The 13,001-nt window shown below is 33.3% G+C and overlaps 1 protein-coding gene across 9 annotated transcripts in view; it reads right to left on the bottom strand.

Annotated features, from left to right (window-relative positions):
- Positions 1–3,197: 3,197 nt before the first annotated feature.
- The window catches only part of LOC126923292 (furin-like protease 1), a 224,255-nt gene continuing 214,451 nt past the window's right edge, over positions 3,198–13,001 (bottom strand). For 7 of the 9 annotated variants that reach the window (XM_050736605.1, XM_050736611.1, XM_050736606.1 and 4 more), the window contains one exon: positions 3,720–5,432. In XM_050736605.1, coding sequence (XP_050592562.1) covers positions 4,993–5,432 — 440 coding nt within the window. In that variant the 3' untranslated portion in view covers positions 3,720–4,992. Of the gene's footprint in view, positions 3,374–3,719; positions 5,433–13,001 lie in introns of those variants that run through there. The other 2 variants (XR_007713105.1, XM_050736608.1) reach the window with 2 other exon arrangements.

Here is a 13,001-nt window from a genome sequence, read left to right as displayed (position 1 = left end):
CAGACCCGGCAATTGCCTCATCCACTCTCCAGCGATGTCTCGACTCCATGGAAAAGTGGTTCCAAAAATGGGGCTTCAAAATAAACGAAAAAAAATCCTCACATGTAACCTTCACGCTCCGAAAACAAACCTGTCCCTAGGTCTCCATTAACAACACAATAATCCCAAGCAAGGACTCCGTAAGATACCTGGGTATGACCCTGGACAGGAGGCTAACTTGGAAAAAACATATCTCAGAAAAAACAAAGCAACTAAAGGAAAAACTAAGAAAATTCTATTGGCTCACGGGCCGACGCTCCAAACTAAACATACAGAACAAAATAACCCTCTACAAGGCCGTAATAAAACCTGTCTGGACCTACGGAATCCAACTATGGGGAACAGTAAGTAACTCCAACATTGAAATACTCCAACGCTTCCAATCGAAAACCCTAAGATCCCTAATTGATGCACCTTGGTACGTTACCAACGAAACAATACACCGCGACCTCAAGATACCTACAGTCAAAGATGAAATACACAAGTCCAGAAGCAGATATAACACAAGAGTCAACAACCACCACAACCCACTAGTCACCCAACTACTGGACACGACGGACCAGATCCGCAGACTAAAAAGAAAATACCCTCTAGATTAAATCCTTAGTTTCTACTAGAACCAACAATATAAAACTATTATAATCCATGTCATTGTATCACGCCAAACTAAGTTACTGAAAATTCTCAACGAGAATTGATTGTAAATATTCTAATAATAATAAAAAAAAATTCTAGAAGTGTTTTCGGCCGGTTTTTAGAAAGGTCCTTGGGTTTATTACGCGCTCTTAAGAATTACGGAGAAAGCGGGTAGTGGTCTAACGAAAAAAGCGGAGATCTACTTAACGGAAAATCCGAGTTTTCCCATAAACAATGTCGCCTAGGACCCAAGTTGGTAGGAGGCTCCTATCTTCCTTCCCAACATTGGTCATAACCAATCGGCATCGCGGATCATTGCCCTCACTTTCCTAACTAAAAATGTAAGCAACGAATCCGCGTTCTTCGTTCAAACGGCACACCCATACCGAGCTTTCCTCCGTACTCACATCAGAATAAACTTCAGAGTTCCTACAGCTCTCACGGTGCCTGGAGTTCCTACAGTCCCTATAGCTCTCACCGTTCCTATATCTCTCAGAGTTTTCCTTCGGCTCTCAAAGTGCCTACAAGGCCTAGAGTCTCCTATGGCTCTCACAGTATCCAGAAGTCCGACAGCTTCTATAGCTCTCACGGGCCTAGAGCTCCTATAGCTCTCACTCTCTCATCTAAGAATAATCCTTCTCTTCGTTATCTGTATCTTAATCAACGGCGTTACTACTTTGTGTGATTGCATAAAGTGTTGGAAATATATATTTTTATAACTCTGTGAATCCCAGTGTTATACCACAATAACTACCCCTATTATCCTAACCGAAATAAGGGGATCGAACTATTCGTGGTGTCGATTATTATAATCGGAATTTACGACTCCCGTTGACGCGTATTCTCGCGACCGCGTCTCCCCGCGATAGCTCGAAAATACAGAATATCCTTTCTATTTAAGTGTTAACATAATTTTTACATAACCTGCGTTGAAAGAAAAGAAATACCTCATCTCTGCAATTGCTATACTTTTTATTGGTGCTTCTGTGTTACTTCAATTTCATAATTTATTAAAGAAAATTGTTTCCTGGACTCACGGAGGAGTGTGATGGAAAATTGCAGGAAAAGCTTGAAGAGTTCCTTACAGTTGATAATGGTAGCTTTCACTGTATGCTTTTCAATGTATGTTCGTATATACGCATAATATTTCGTAGCTCGGTGATTTTCACACGCAGACGGAAGTTACTTATACATATGTGGTGAAACAAATGAGAGTCTTGCGTCTTGGAGGTTGAAAGCTCAGCAACGCAGTAGAGAGTTTCGGTATCACGGCCACCACCTCCATCTTCTTTCCCCTTCTTTTTCCTGTTTTTTCTTCCCTTTGTCTCGTCCTTACCTATACCCCTATTCGTCTCTGTTCTGCCACGATCCGAATCTCGACATGAAATAAAATGAGAGTAAATACTCGAAGTCGTCTCCGAGTACATGGGCGTTTGGCACCAAACCAAATTCCACCGACAGAAGGTATATCATCGCTAGGAAGCGACCGAACATACTTATATATACAGTGTCCCTTTTGAAATCATTCTCATAGCTTATTTCCGAGTGACGACGATAACGATATTACTTCATGGAAACGTTTAAACTGTGAAAAGTAGAACACGAAGATATTTCGCTCTTCAATTAAGCCTTCCTTGTTGACCAGGAGAATAACGTGCTTTATACTTATAAAGATGGAATAATTTGTTTTATTGTCTAATTACATTAAAAAAAAATTGAGTAGTTAAAATGGCAAATGATATCTTTAATGAGAAGGATGTAATTTCGATAAAAGTTGAAGTAATAGAAATTTGTTGAAATTTTTGTTGTTAGGATTAATCGAGTTCACTGATAGTAAAAGAGTTTGGTATGTAGCCAGACGCGAATCCTTACATGGTACTTTATATAAATTACTAAAAAAGAGAAGCACAAGTTTTTTTTTATTAATTTTATGTAAGGAAGCCTTTACTTTTCAAATTTCATTTGCTTAAAACTTGATAAAGTTTTGCTAAAAACTAGCTGAGATACATAAATTGAATTCCATTTAACTGTAAATTTGTTATATTTAATTTTTAATAGTTTCGCGGTTAATGGAATATCATTCTAGCGAGAGGTTTCGTGTAAATAATTTATACACGACGTATAACGATACTAACGAGTAATATTGTGGTTTACAATATGCAGGCAAGAGCTCGGTCGTACTGAGATGGTCACTTGCAACAGTTTGCTAATTATCGCCAATTAATCTGACTGTACAGTGTTTATTCATTTGTCATCGTAGCGTGAAATGTGGATACGAATGTTATAACGACGTGTTTCCCGTGTGTTGAATTCGTTATTGATCATTTGGCTATTGAACTTAGCCCACGTGGCTATGGTATATTTTCCATTATTATGGCAATCCTTTAATTAACGGAGGGAATTACCTTTGTGTTAAGATAATGTATTGCAAATGTTAGTTTGTTTCTATTGAATTTTAAGATTATTTGTTTAGTCAACATTTTTTGACGTAAAAGTATAAGGAAATCCGTACTTGAAAAGAATTTATCATGTGAATGATGCTTTTATTTAATTTGTATTATTTGAAATTATTTAATACTATTTAATATTAAGTTTGTGCAGTTACATATAGCAAAATACTTGTACCGTTGTGTGTTGTATTTAATTCCGTAGTTGTGTTATCGGTAACTTGTTGCATATTGGTCGATCCGTGATTAAGCTGCAAATAAAAATTTAAACGATCATTCATTTCGGAAAAAGATAATTGACGAACGAGTACTATGTATTTGTTATTTATCGAAGTGATTTAATAACGTTTTATTGCATCATGAAAGTATTTTAATCCGTGATCGTATAAAGAATGACTTTCAACAGTTTGATAATGGGACGATAAAGGAAAATCTTAATTACATTCAATTACATTCCTATTGACATTCCTACAATTGACATTCCTATTCAATGTAATGTCTGTATATTGCATTAAGTAGCTATATTGTCTTTGTTTTAATATATAGTTTTTTTACATTTATGGAATTTATTGCAAATGGATAAGTAAAATACCCGAATGTCTTTTAATTTTATTTTAAAGTTAGTATCTTACATTACATTTGAATAACAATAATAACTAGTCAACTTGTAAACCTTAATAATTAGATTTAATATTCAAAATACTTGTTTGATCTTGTTATGTACATCTAAAAGTCGCTCTAATTGAATAGCAGTGCAACGTTTAAAGTCTTTGGTCGTTAGGAAATGCTACTATATCTTATTCCGTCTTATATCTTTAATGTAATTTACGTAAGTAGCATCGCATGGTAATTTCACTGGTGTATAAATTACAATGTGCTCTATGTAGTTAGGAACTCGGTTAGAAAATTGTGTTACAGTTAGTTACAGAGCATAATGCAATTTTAATTTTGATTATCGACGAGGACAAGACATTAGACGGTATAATTTAGTTCATTCCCGTAACGATAATCGAAAATTGGCTACGCGTACTTAATTATTAACTGTTAATTAGCTGAGAACCCAAACTTACTAAGCGTATTTGCATTGCGATACGTTTTATTTGTATCGCGATTAATTATGATTCGATGAAGAATTTAGCCATTTAGGCATCAAATTTAAATTCCGGGCATGAACTTTAACTTTAATTTTACTCTTAAAGAAATTTTTGATTTTGAACACACAAATGCATTTGGAATGGTTTAATTTGGTTAAATAACTCGATCACATTGAGTTACGCCTATTCACTTTCTATGTTATTAATTCTATCCTTCTTTACTTCATCGTGTTATTGGTGAGATTAAAATACAGCGTGTTAAAAAATAATGATTTAAAACGTTTTTTTTTTTAAATATTCTGCATATTTTCTCGAAGCATCACAACGTAAACAAATGTATTATCAAATTCGATTACATTAACTCGATCGTTTCTCTGCATCCATAACATTCACCGGGAGATCACTAACAACTTATTAATTCATGCTCGTCAATTGGAATGTGTCAAACAGAAGGACGGAATCCTCCCAAGTATCATCACTGCTTAAAATATTGTTAATGTCATTAACGTTACTAGTAATCCATTGTTGAAACATTAATTATATGACAAATAGTCACATCGGAATTTCGTAACAAACCGGTAATCGTGTGCTTGTTGATTCCTAGTTCCTTTTATTTTCTCTCATCCTTCACTTTCTCTTCGAAAAATCTCTTGAGCGTGTAATCTTTTGGATTTCTTGTTTCTCTCTCTCCTCGAACGTCCACAGATTTATAGCATTACACTCATATTCTAGTTACACAACCAGCATCGGTTGCTGTTTATTTTCGTCCATTTTCTTTATTCACTATCAGACGAAGAGGCATTTTCTTGTAACTTATCTTTATGTGCGTCTCCATTACTTGTATACGAGACTTTACTATATCCGTACATTAGCGAATTCCTTCTTCGCAAATACCACTTGATAGCCACGTATAGAATAATCATGATGAATACGACGATGTTGATCGAGAACAAAATGGTCATCTGATAGAACCATAGGGTGGAGTGCATCGTCCACGAAAGCTCGCGAAGGATGCATACAGATTCGCCAAGGTTCATAGAAAGCTCGGCATCTTCGTGACAACTGGTGCACTCGGTATTCGAAGATCCTGAACAAGTTAGGCAGGAGTAATGGCAACTGGAGCAGACTGCCTTTGTCTCGTCAGAAATGCCGTAAGTTCCAGTTGGACACTTGTACACGCAGATTCCATTGTTGTAGTACCAGTTCAGCTTACACTCTGGAAAATTACATAGGGTCTTTGACAATTTTCCATTCTTTGATTCTGTGTATGTGGGATATCTTGTTGAGTGTTGGTTCGTTTTAGTTCTGTGCGTGTGTTCTTATGATATGCCGAATAGCCTCGAAGACATACGAATGGCAATGGTGAATTTATTCATGATAGGTTTTAATTTACCTTGTAAAACATCTCGATCTTCGTTTTTTCGACATAAACAAATTTTGATAAATATCTTTTATACAGAAAAAAGCACAAAAAGTTAGTAAATTTGGAATAAGCAATTCGTAATCATGTGAAAGCTTCTTAGTCGATCTGTAAAGTTTTCAAATTATCTTGCAATGTAATTTGAATTTTCAAGTAATATGCTCACTGAGAGTGAATTTGGAACAGTTTTCGGATAAGAGGTAGGTACGTTTAGAGCATCTTGATGAAGTTAATACCAATGTTGGTAAACCTATGCTTAACGGGAAACAACCGAGAAACCTGAATTACTGTTACAATTAATGGCGATGGAAACCGGAAGCGTATCTGATTCCTTGCAGCTTAGTTTCCCACATATTATCTGAACCTACCTTCTCCGTATTTAATTAATTTCATATACAAGGCAAACATTTTTCCAACGGAACTGTCATCCATAGGTTGCTCATGGATATTTTGATCTTACTTGTGTGTTGTTTTGTATTCGTTTTAGTTCGAGATGTAGGTACTTTAAACGTAGCTCTTACGTTAAGGAAAGTTACGTTAGAAAATTTTTCTACTTAAATATAGATATAGTCTACAACTAAGTACATAAGTATATGTGTGATAAGCGATGTTCTATATTATAAATAAATATACATTCACTGTGTATTAGGCCTTGGTGAATTTTATCATAAGCGCAGTATATGATTTTTTTTTTTAATTTTTATGTTATGGATATTTATCACATTTTGTAAAGATAGATATTCAAAGCATATCCAGATTTTACGAGTATATTCGCCCAGTCCTAATTTTGACATTTATTAAATACATATTACTATTTGCGTTATCTTTTAAAAAAACTAAGCACAGAAGATAAAATTATAAATTATTAATTTTGCCAATCGTTATTCAATGTAACCATAAAATAATGTAAGGGTCAGGGTGCATGCTGAAGCATATATTTATTACAACATTTAAACGTCTTCCTTTAAGTTTAACAAGATACCAAATTTGTTTTCTTATGATCAAATGGAAAGAAAATACTTGCAGTTTGTAAATTTTTGAAAAGAAAAAATTACTAGAACACATTGTCGAAAATATTTAAATATAAAGTTTTCGATTCAAATCTGTATCTAGACATATTTCTATAAAGATGAGCATTAAAATCTCTCAGAAATAAAAATCTTCGCGTCTTGTTCAACACTGAGCATAAAATTAATTTCGTTAATATTGAATTCATTAATAATACAGCAAGCAATAAAGCATAAAGAAAATGTCATTCCCGCAAAGAATAACTAGTTCAAGCAGTATACAAGGAGTTAAAAAAAAAAGAAAATGGTGGAAAAGCAAAATTATTAATAAGACTTTTAGTGAAAAAAAGAAAGTTTAATGAATCGAAGTGAGTTGAATCCAGGCAAGTTGAATATAGCAAAGTAACATAATCAAAAGTTGAGAAAGTATTTATCAAATTGTATACAGTACACTAATTCTGGTATCTTCCATCAGTCACAAAATTAAATCTCTACACTTAGTAAAAATTTCGATTTCTGAATAAAAAAAGAAACATTGATGATCCGCGTTAATATTGCCTATGATTCGAGATACTTGATTCAAACCAGAACAATAAATTATAGCCAGAGGATATAAATAGGAACATTATAGAACGATAGAGAAGTAAGACTCACCGTGCTGGTGAAGCGATCAGGGATAGGTCTTTTTATTTTGATTGGTTGTACGTGTGTGGTTGTGGATGTGGATGTGGTTGGTGATGGTGGTTGGTGATGGTGGTAGTTGGCTGGTCTGAGAAAATCCGCACCGCAACTCGCCCACGGAGAGCCCAAGTACCTAAATACGTTTTCAGAACCTGCTATGGAGTAGAGGGATAAAGCGACACGTGACACTTTAGGACAAATAATCTTTCTTTTTTAGTTCCGCCGAAGAAAAGAGAATTCAATTTTGATCTCCTGGATAAGCGATCACAATAATCTTTCCGCTTTACTCGAATGGTTCTTAGAATTTCTTTTCTCTTTTCTTTTTTTCTAAGAAAACTCGATTTATCGTGTGCAAATTGCTCCCAAAGTTTTCGTGAAGCTTATTTTCTAAAGTACGCGCGATCACTAACACTTTTATCGATTAAATCTTTTTACCTTTTTTTTTTGATTTTTCGATCATCCTTCTTTAATTTTCCAATTGATATCGTAGAGTCATAAATGACCATGTTATTACAGAGATACTTTGCTGTTTACGTTACCTATATGTGGGATGTTAAAAAGTTCATCTGCCAGATAGGACTATCGCGAATATTTGTTCAGTTTGAGGAAAGTGAGCAAAATACACAATATGTGCGAGATATGAGAAAGTAAAGTTGGAAGGATACAAAAGAAAGAGACAGTCGTAGAAATTGAACGCATCATTAGAAACCAACAAAGCGATGCTAGATTTGGAATAAAATTTTTATATGTATAAATAATCAAGTTTTGTGGAAACATAATATATTGGCATACAAAGTGCGCGTTATGTTGAGTGAAATATAATTTATCTCAACCGTTTATGCGGTAATTGCTGGCGATCTTGTTATTTGAAGAAACAAGAAATGAGAAAATTAATTTATGGCCAGATTAAAATTGCATTATTTTAAGAAACACTATATTTTCCTTAGTGTCAGTTATTTTTTTATGAAAATTAGTCTAGGTAATGTGCAACTCGTTAAACATAAATCTATAAACATAGATTATTATCAGAGTTTAGAAATTTTGAATCAGTTAATATGTAGGACGAGACATTAGAAATTGTATATATATATTACACATATTTAAGAGAATACCAATGTAGCATGTGCTATATATATTATAACATAATGGCGAAACAGTCATTTGTGCAGGAAAAATCACATGCAAAATTGTGCAATGGTAAACCCATTTAACAAAACCTTTTACAGAAGCTTTGAAGATTCAGTGACGTAACAAATTTACGAAGCACGGAGTATGGATAAACTTTGTAATGAAATATCTTATTTGGAAAGAAATATTCTAGATACAATCTGACGTTTAATCATTTCTACGACAGTGTAAAATTCGAAAATGAATCTTGCCAATGATGACAAAGAACTGAAAACTTGGAATAATTTATATGCATAGTTTTGTATGTATGTATATACAAGATTTCGTTAACCAGAGCTATTAGGTAATGTTGTTTAACTAGGAGCACTGCTAAATACTTTAATTATTTAAATACTGGTATTATAGAGACCTTTTCACGTTTTCAGTTCACGTTAAAGTTCACTGAATTATTCATGAAGTGCAAGCAGAAAACTTTTCGTACACACGAAAGTTAAATTAAAATCTATTTCTCTGTTAACTTTTAACTGATCCACCCTTGTGTAGCGTTTCCCATCTCCTGTGTCTCCGGTACTCTCAAATCTTCCCAGATCCCTTCATTAGCATTTAGTTTTCGGCGAGGTTTATTGCAAGTGGATGTTTAAATCCGTTCTTGATAACGCAATTAGTGGAAATGTTAGTGTACCTTTGGCTAACTTATTTATCAATAATATCTTGAAACGCGTAACCAATAGTTGATTAACAGTACTACGAATTATAATAAATTAAATTATTTTTCAATGGTACACAATTTGAGTTTGCTTTGCTTATAACTAAAAAAAAAAAAAAAAAAATACATTATTGTATGCAAGAAATCTATGAACATTCGTAATTAAATTTCATTTGAGATTTCACTTTAAAATCTCAAAAAAAGTATGATAGGACATTAAGTAATCCGGTGTAAGGTATTTCATCAAATATTTCGTATGTTTTTCTATTTTATTCTTTTGTGTATGAAATATTCAACGCTAAAGCAGAGAAACAAGTGTTATGTTACAAGTTTTTAGGTATCTTAGCTTTATAATATGATTCGCTTTAGCTATGAACAGTTCTTACAAAAGAATCACTTTTCATGCGACGATAAAATTCAGATCACATAACTACATAGAATTAAACATGCAAACCAATTATAGAGCTCTAGAACGTCGTCCACCATCCACAGAAAAATGGACAGAAGCATGCTTTATCGACACATACCTGTTTTTCCAATAAATAAAAAATCAGATTAGTGATTGCATCTTAGGGCTAATTAAATTGTTAACATATCGAAGTAAGCTTTCTTCTCCTCTTCTCTTATAGAAAAATATCGCTCGAGATGAATAACGTCTGGTAATATCTTGTTTAGGATATTCTCCTCTTTTAATTCGTCCATGATATACAAATTTCAATGTCGCATATAATGATTCATAGTAGTTGCAATTACTTATATAATATATTATGTATATGTGTACATAAATGTACGTGGCAAGCCCTGAACGCCTTTTTCACCGCCGATTCTCTTCCTTCTCGTCGTTTTTTCATTGTATCACATTGCATAAAAAGGATGTCATGAAGCAGAGCTTCGTTTTCTTTCCCGTCTAGTGACCTTTGATCGTTGTTTTACGGCTGAACAAGACGAACGGACGGGAAAGAAGAAAATGGCACGAGGTTGTGGACAAGTCAGGCAACCTTATATCTTGTTCTTCTTGTCTCAGAACTCTATAACTTAGGATATGTCGCCTTTTCAAGCAAAGATACATTTTACATTACATACAAACATTTACAATAGATACATTAACAATATGGTGGACTAAGCCCACTGCTGGACAGTTCCGAAGATCCGATTTGATAGAAATATTCGTTTAAGAAGTTTCATGGTTGGAAAATTAACCCTTGGACGGTAATGACTTGGTCATCTTTTGACCCAAACTAAATAAAATTTCATTCTTTAAAATAATTTTCGGAAGACAAGAAGTTATGAATACGAATTCTATTCGAAAAATATATTTATCTATCAAATCTTCGTTGCAAATTTACGAAAATGATAAAAGTATACATAAATATCGCATAACAAAAATTACAAAATCGAATTTCTAGCTATTAATATATCTTTCCTTTTCAATGCCACGATCATTTTGAGATATTAAAAATGCATTTCTTCGATTTTCCAAATGATCCAACTATAACCGAGCGAGGGTTAATAAAATAGAATTTCGCGATGGCAGGTTATATCTTTTAACTGTAAAGTTTCGAGACACACACACACACACACACAAGCGCGCGCGCGTACGCACGCACGCACATACTTAAAACACGTTGTTAGTATAATTTCTACGAATCAGAAATTAAATACCGATGCATTGGAATATTTTCTGTGAAAATTGTACCTTTTCGTTAATTAACGAATTAAGTATTTCTCATTTTTTGTAATTCAATTTACGCTAAGAAAGACATTCGTTAAGTACAAAATTACGTTATAGAAGCATTTCGAAAAATGTAATAAATAAGGAAAACATGATTTAGGATATTATTGATTACGATAAGATAAGTAAAATGTCATTTGCGAAGCAAAATGGATCGCGGTTGTACGAAAGAATTTCATTTCTTGATTATTAAGCGAGAAATTACGAAAATTATCATTCCAAAAATAGTATTCAAACGAAGGAAATTTAATCTTCGTAGCGGTAAAAAAGATATTTCACGGTTTAAATTGAAATATGCTTTTTTCAAATGCAAATTATGATACGCATTTATCATTGACTATGATCGACGTGTGTCGAGATCAGCTTAATATATCCCTTCTATCATGTCGATATTTATTTGTCGATATTTATTTTTTATGTCGTTACACGTGAAATATAATTTATTATTGTCATACAAAAACCGCACACGACGATTTAGTAGCATTAAATTTATTCTTACCTCAGATCACATTGCAAAATACTAAGGATCGATTTTATCAAGCTATTAAGTACATGGACATGATCACAATGTTAGTACTTTGTTACATTGTAGTATGTTACTTTCGGATCCCTCGAAATTTCTCATTCATACAGTACGAAGTTTTATTAAGGGGAAATATTTACCGTGAGACGCGTGGTCTTTAATAATGTACTACGAAAAATTTATACCATTTTTTCTGTTGTCACTTTACAGCTATCATCATATTCATTCGTATTTTAGTACTATTGAAAAATTTTTTTAAGAAGAGATATCTTCCCATAGTTTTCATATACGGTCTTAGTTATTCTGCTTGTTAGAAACTAAGTCCTATAGTAGAATACGCCTCTCAATAAAAAATTTCTGAGCCACTGAAGGTTCGATCTTTGCTTTAAAAGTGTCGGCACAAACGAAAGGATTTCGCGGAATATCGAAAATTCAACTGTCCAGCCGTGTCGTCCGAAGTATTGTACATCTTGGAAGATATTTTTCACACCTGAACGAATCGAAACATCCAAAATCCTACATAGTACGTTTATACCATTCATATCCCTTATACATGACTATCATCAACACCCCTCCACGTTGATTAGAATAATTGACTCTTATTGTAAGAACTCAATATATACGTATGGTCGGGATGTACTTTCGTTTCTTAGGATTCGAACTCGTTGAGACCACTTAATTTAGTCCACTAATCCTTAAATCATTTATCTCATTTCTGTTGCTATCTTTTTCTTTTCTTTTCTTTTCTTTCCTTTTCTTTTCTTCTTTTTTTTCTATCCTTTTCTTTTTCAGGAAAGCTAGATCTTTTAATCAATTGTTCTAAAGCGTGAAAGATTTTTGGTGAATCCTTATTGCATTGAAATTTATTTCGATGGGCTAGTATAATTTTCTAGATCAGATGCAAGGTTCTCTCACTGGATGATTTTTCGACTCGAGGAATGTCTTTTTGAGGTTCTCTCGAAAGCAGAAATTTATTCGAGATATTTCATAAGATTCTATGAAATCTTTGGAACGTTACGAAACACATAGCAAATATATATAAAATAGAATTATTGCGTTTTAATTTTGACGATTTTTCATCGATTCGGTCGCCGAAGTTTAATACATATTCCATTTAGATCGTGATTAACGTATGATTTATGTCGGAGGAACGATAGTCGATGACTTTGTTATTAAATCATTTCGTGTATGTTTGATTCGTATCGGTATTTCGTCCATTATTGCACGTATATACACAATTATTATACATTAATATATGGGTGTACACGCACACAACACACGTACACACACGCACACATACATACACACGATTAAATCTCCATAAATCAAAATTTTTACTCAGTTGGTTGTGAAGTATTATAAAACATTGAGTTTGTTATCCACGAAAAGAAATTTACATTACCATGCACGATTTGAAGCGTAAATTGAATTTACAGCGGATTATTGAGAATTTAATGAGTAGAAGATACATACGTAATGGCACAGAGGACTATTGAAAGTATTGAAAAGATAAAAAATAATTTATTGCAGATACTTATTAATTAATAATCTGGTTTATGATTGTCCGGAAGCAATTCTATGATTGTAA

This window comes from Bombus affinis, chromosome 13, assembly GCF_024516045.1.
Source record: "Bombus affinis isolate iyBomAffi1 chromosome 13, iyBomAffi1.2, whole genome shotgun sequence".
NCBI classification, from domain to species: Eukaryota; Metazoa; Arthropoda; class Insecta; order Hymenoptera; family Apidae; genus Bombus; species Bombus affinis.
Note: the sequence above shows the minus strand (reverse complement) of the source record. Positions and strands in the feature narration are given on the sequence as shown.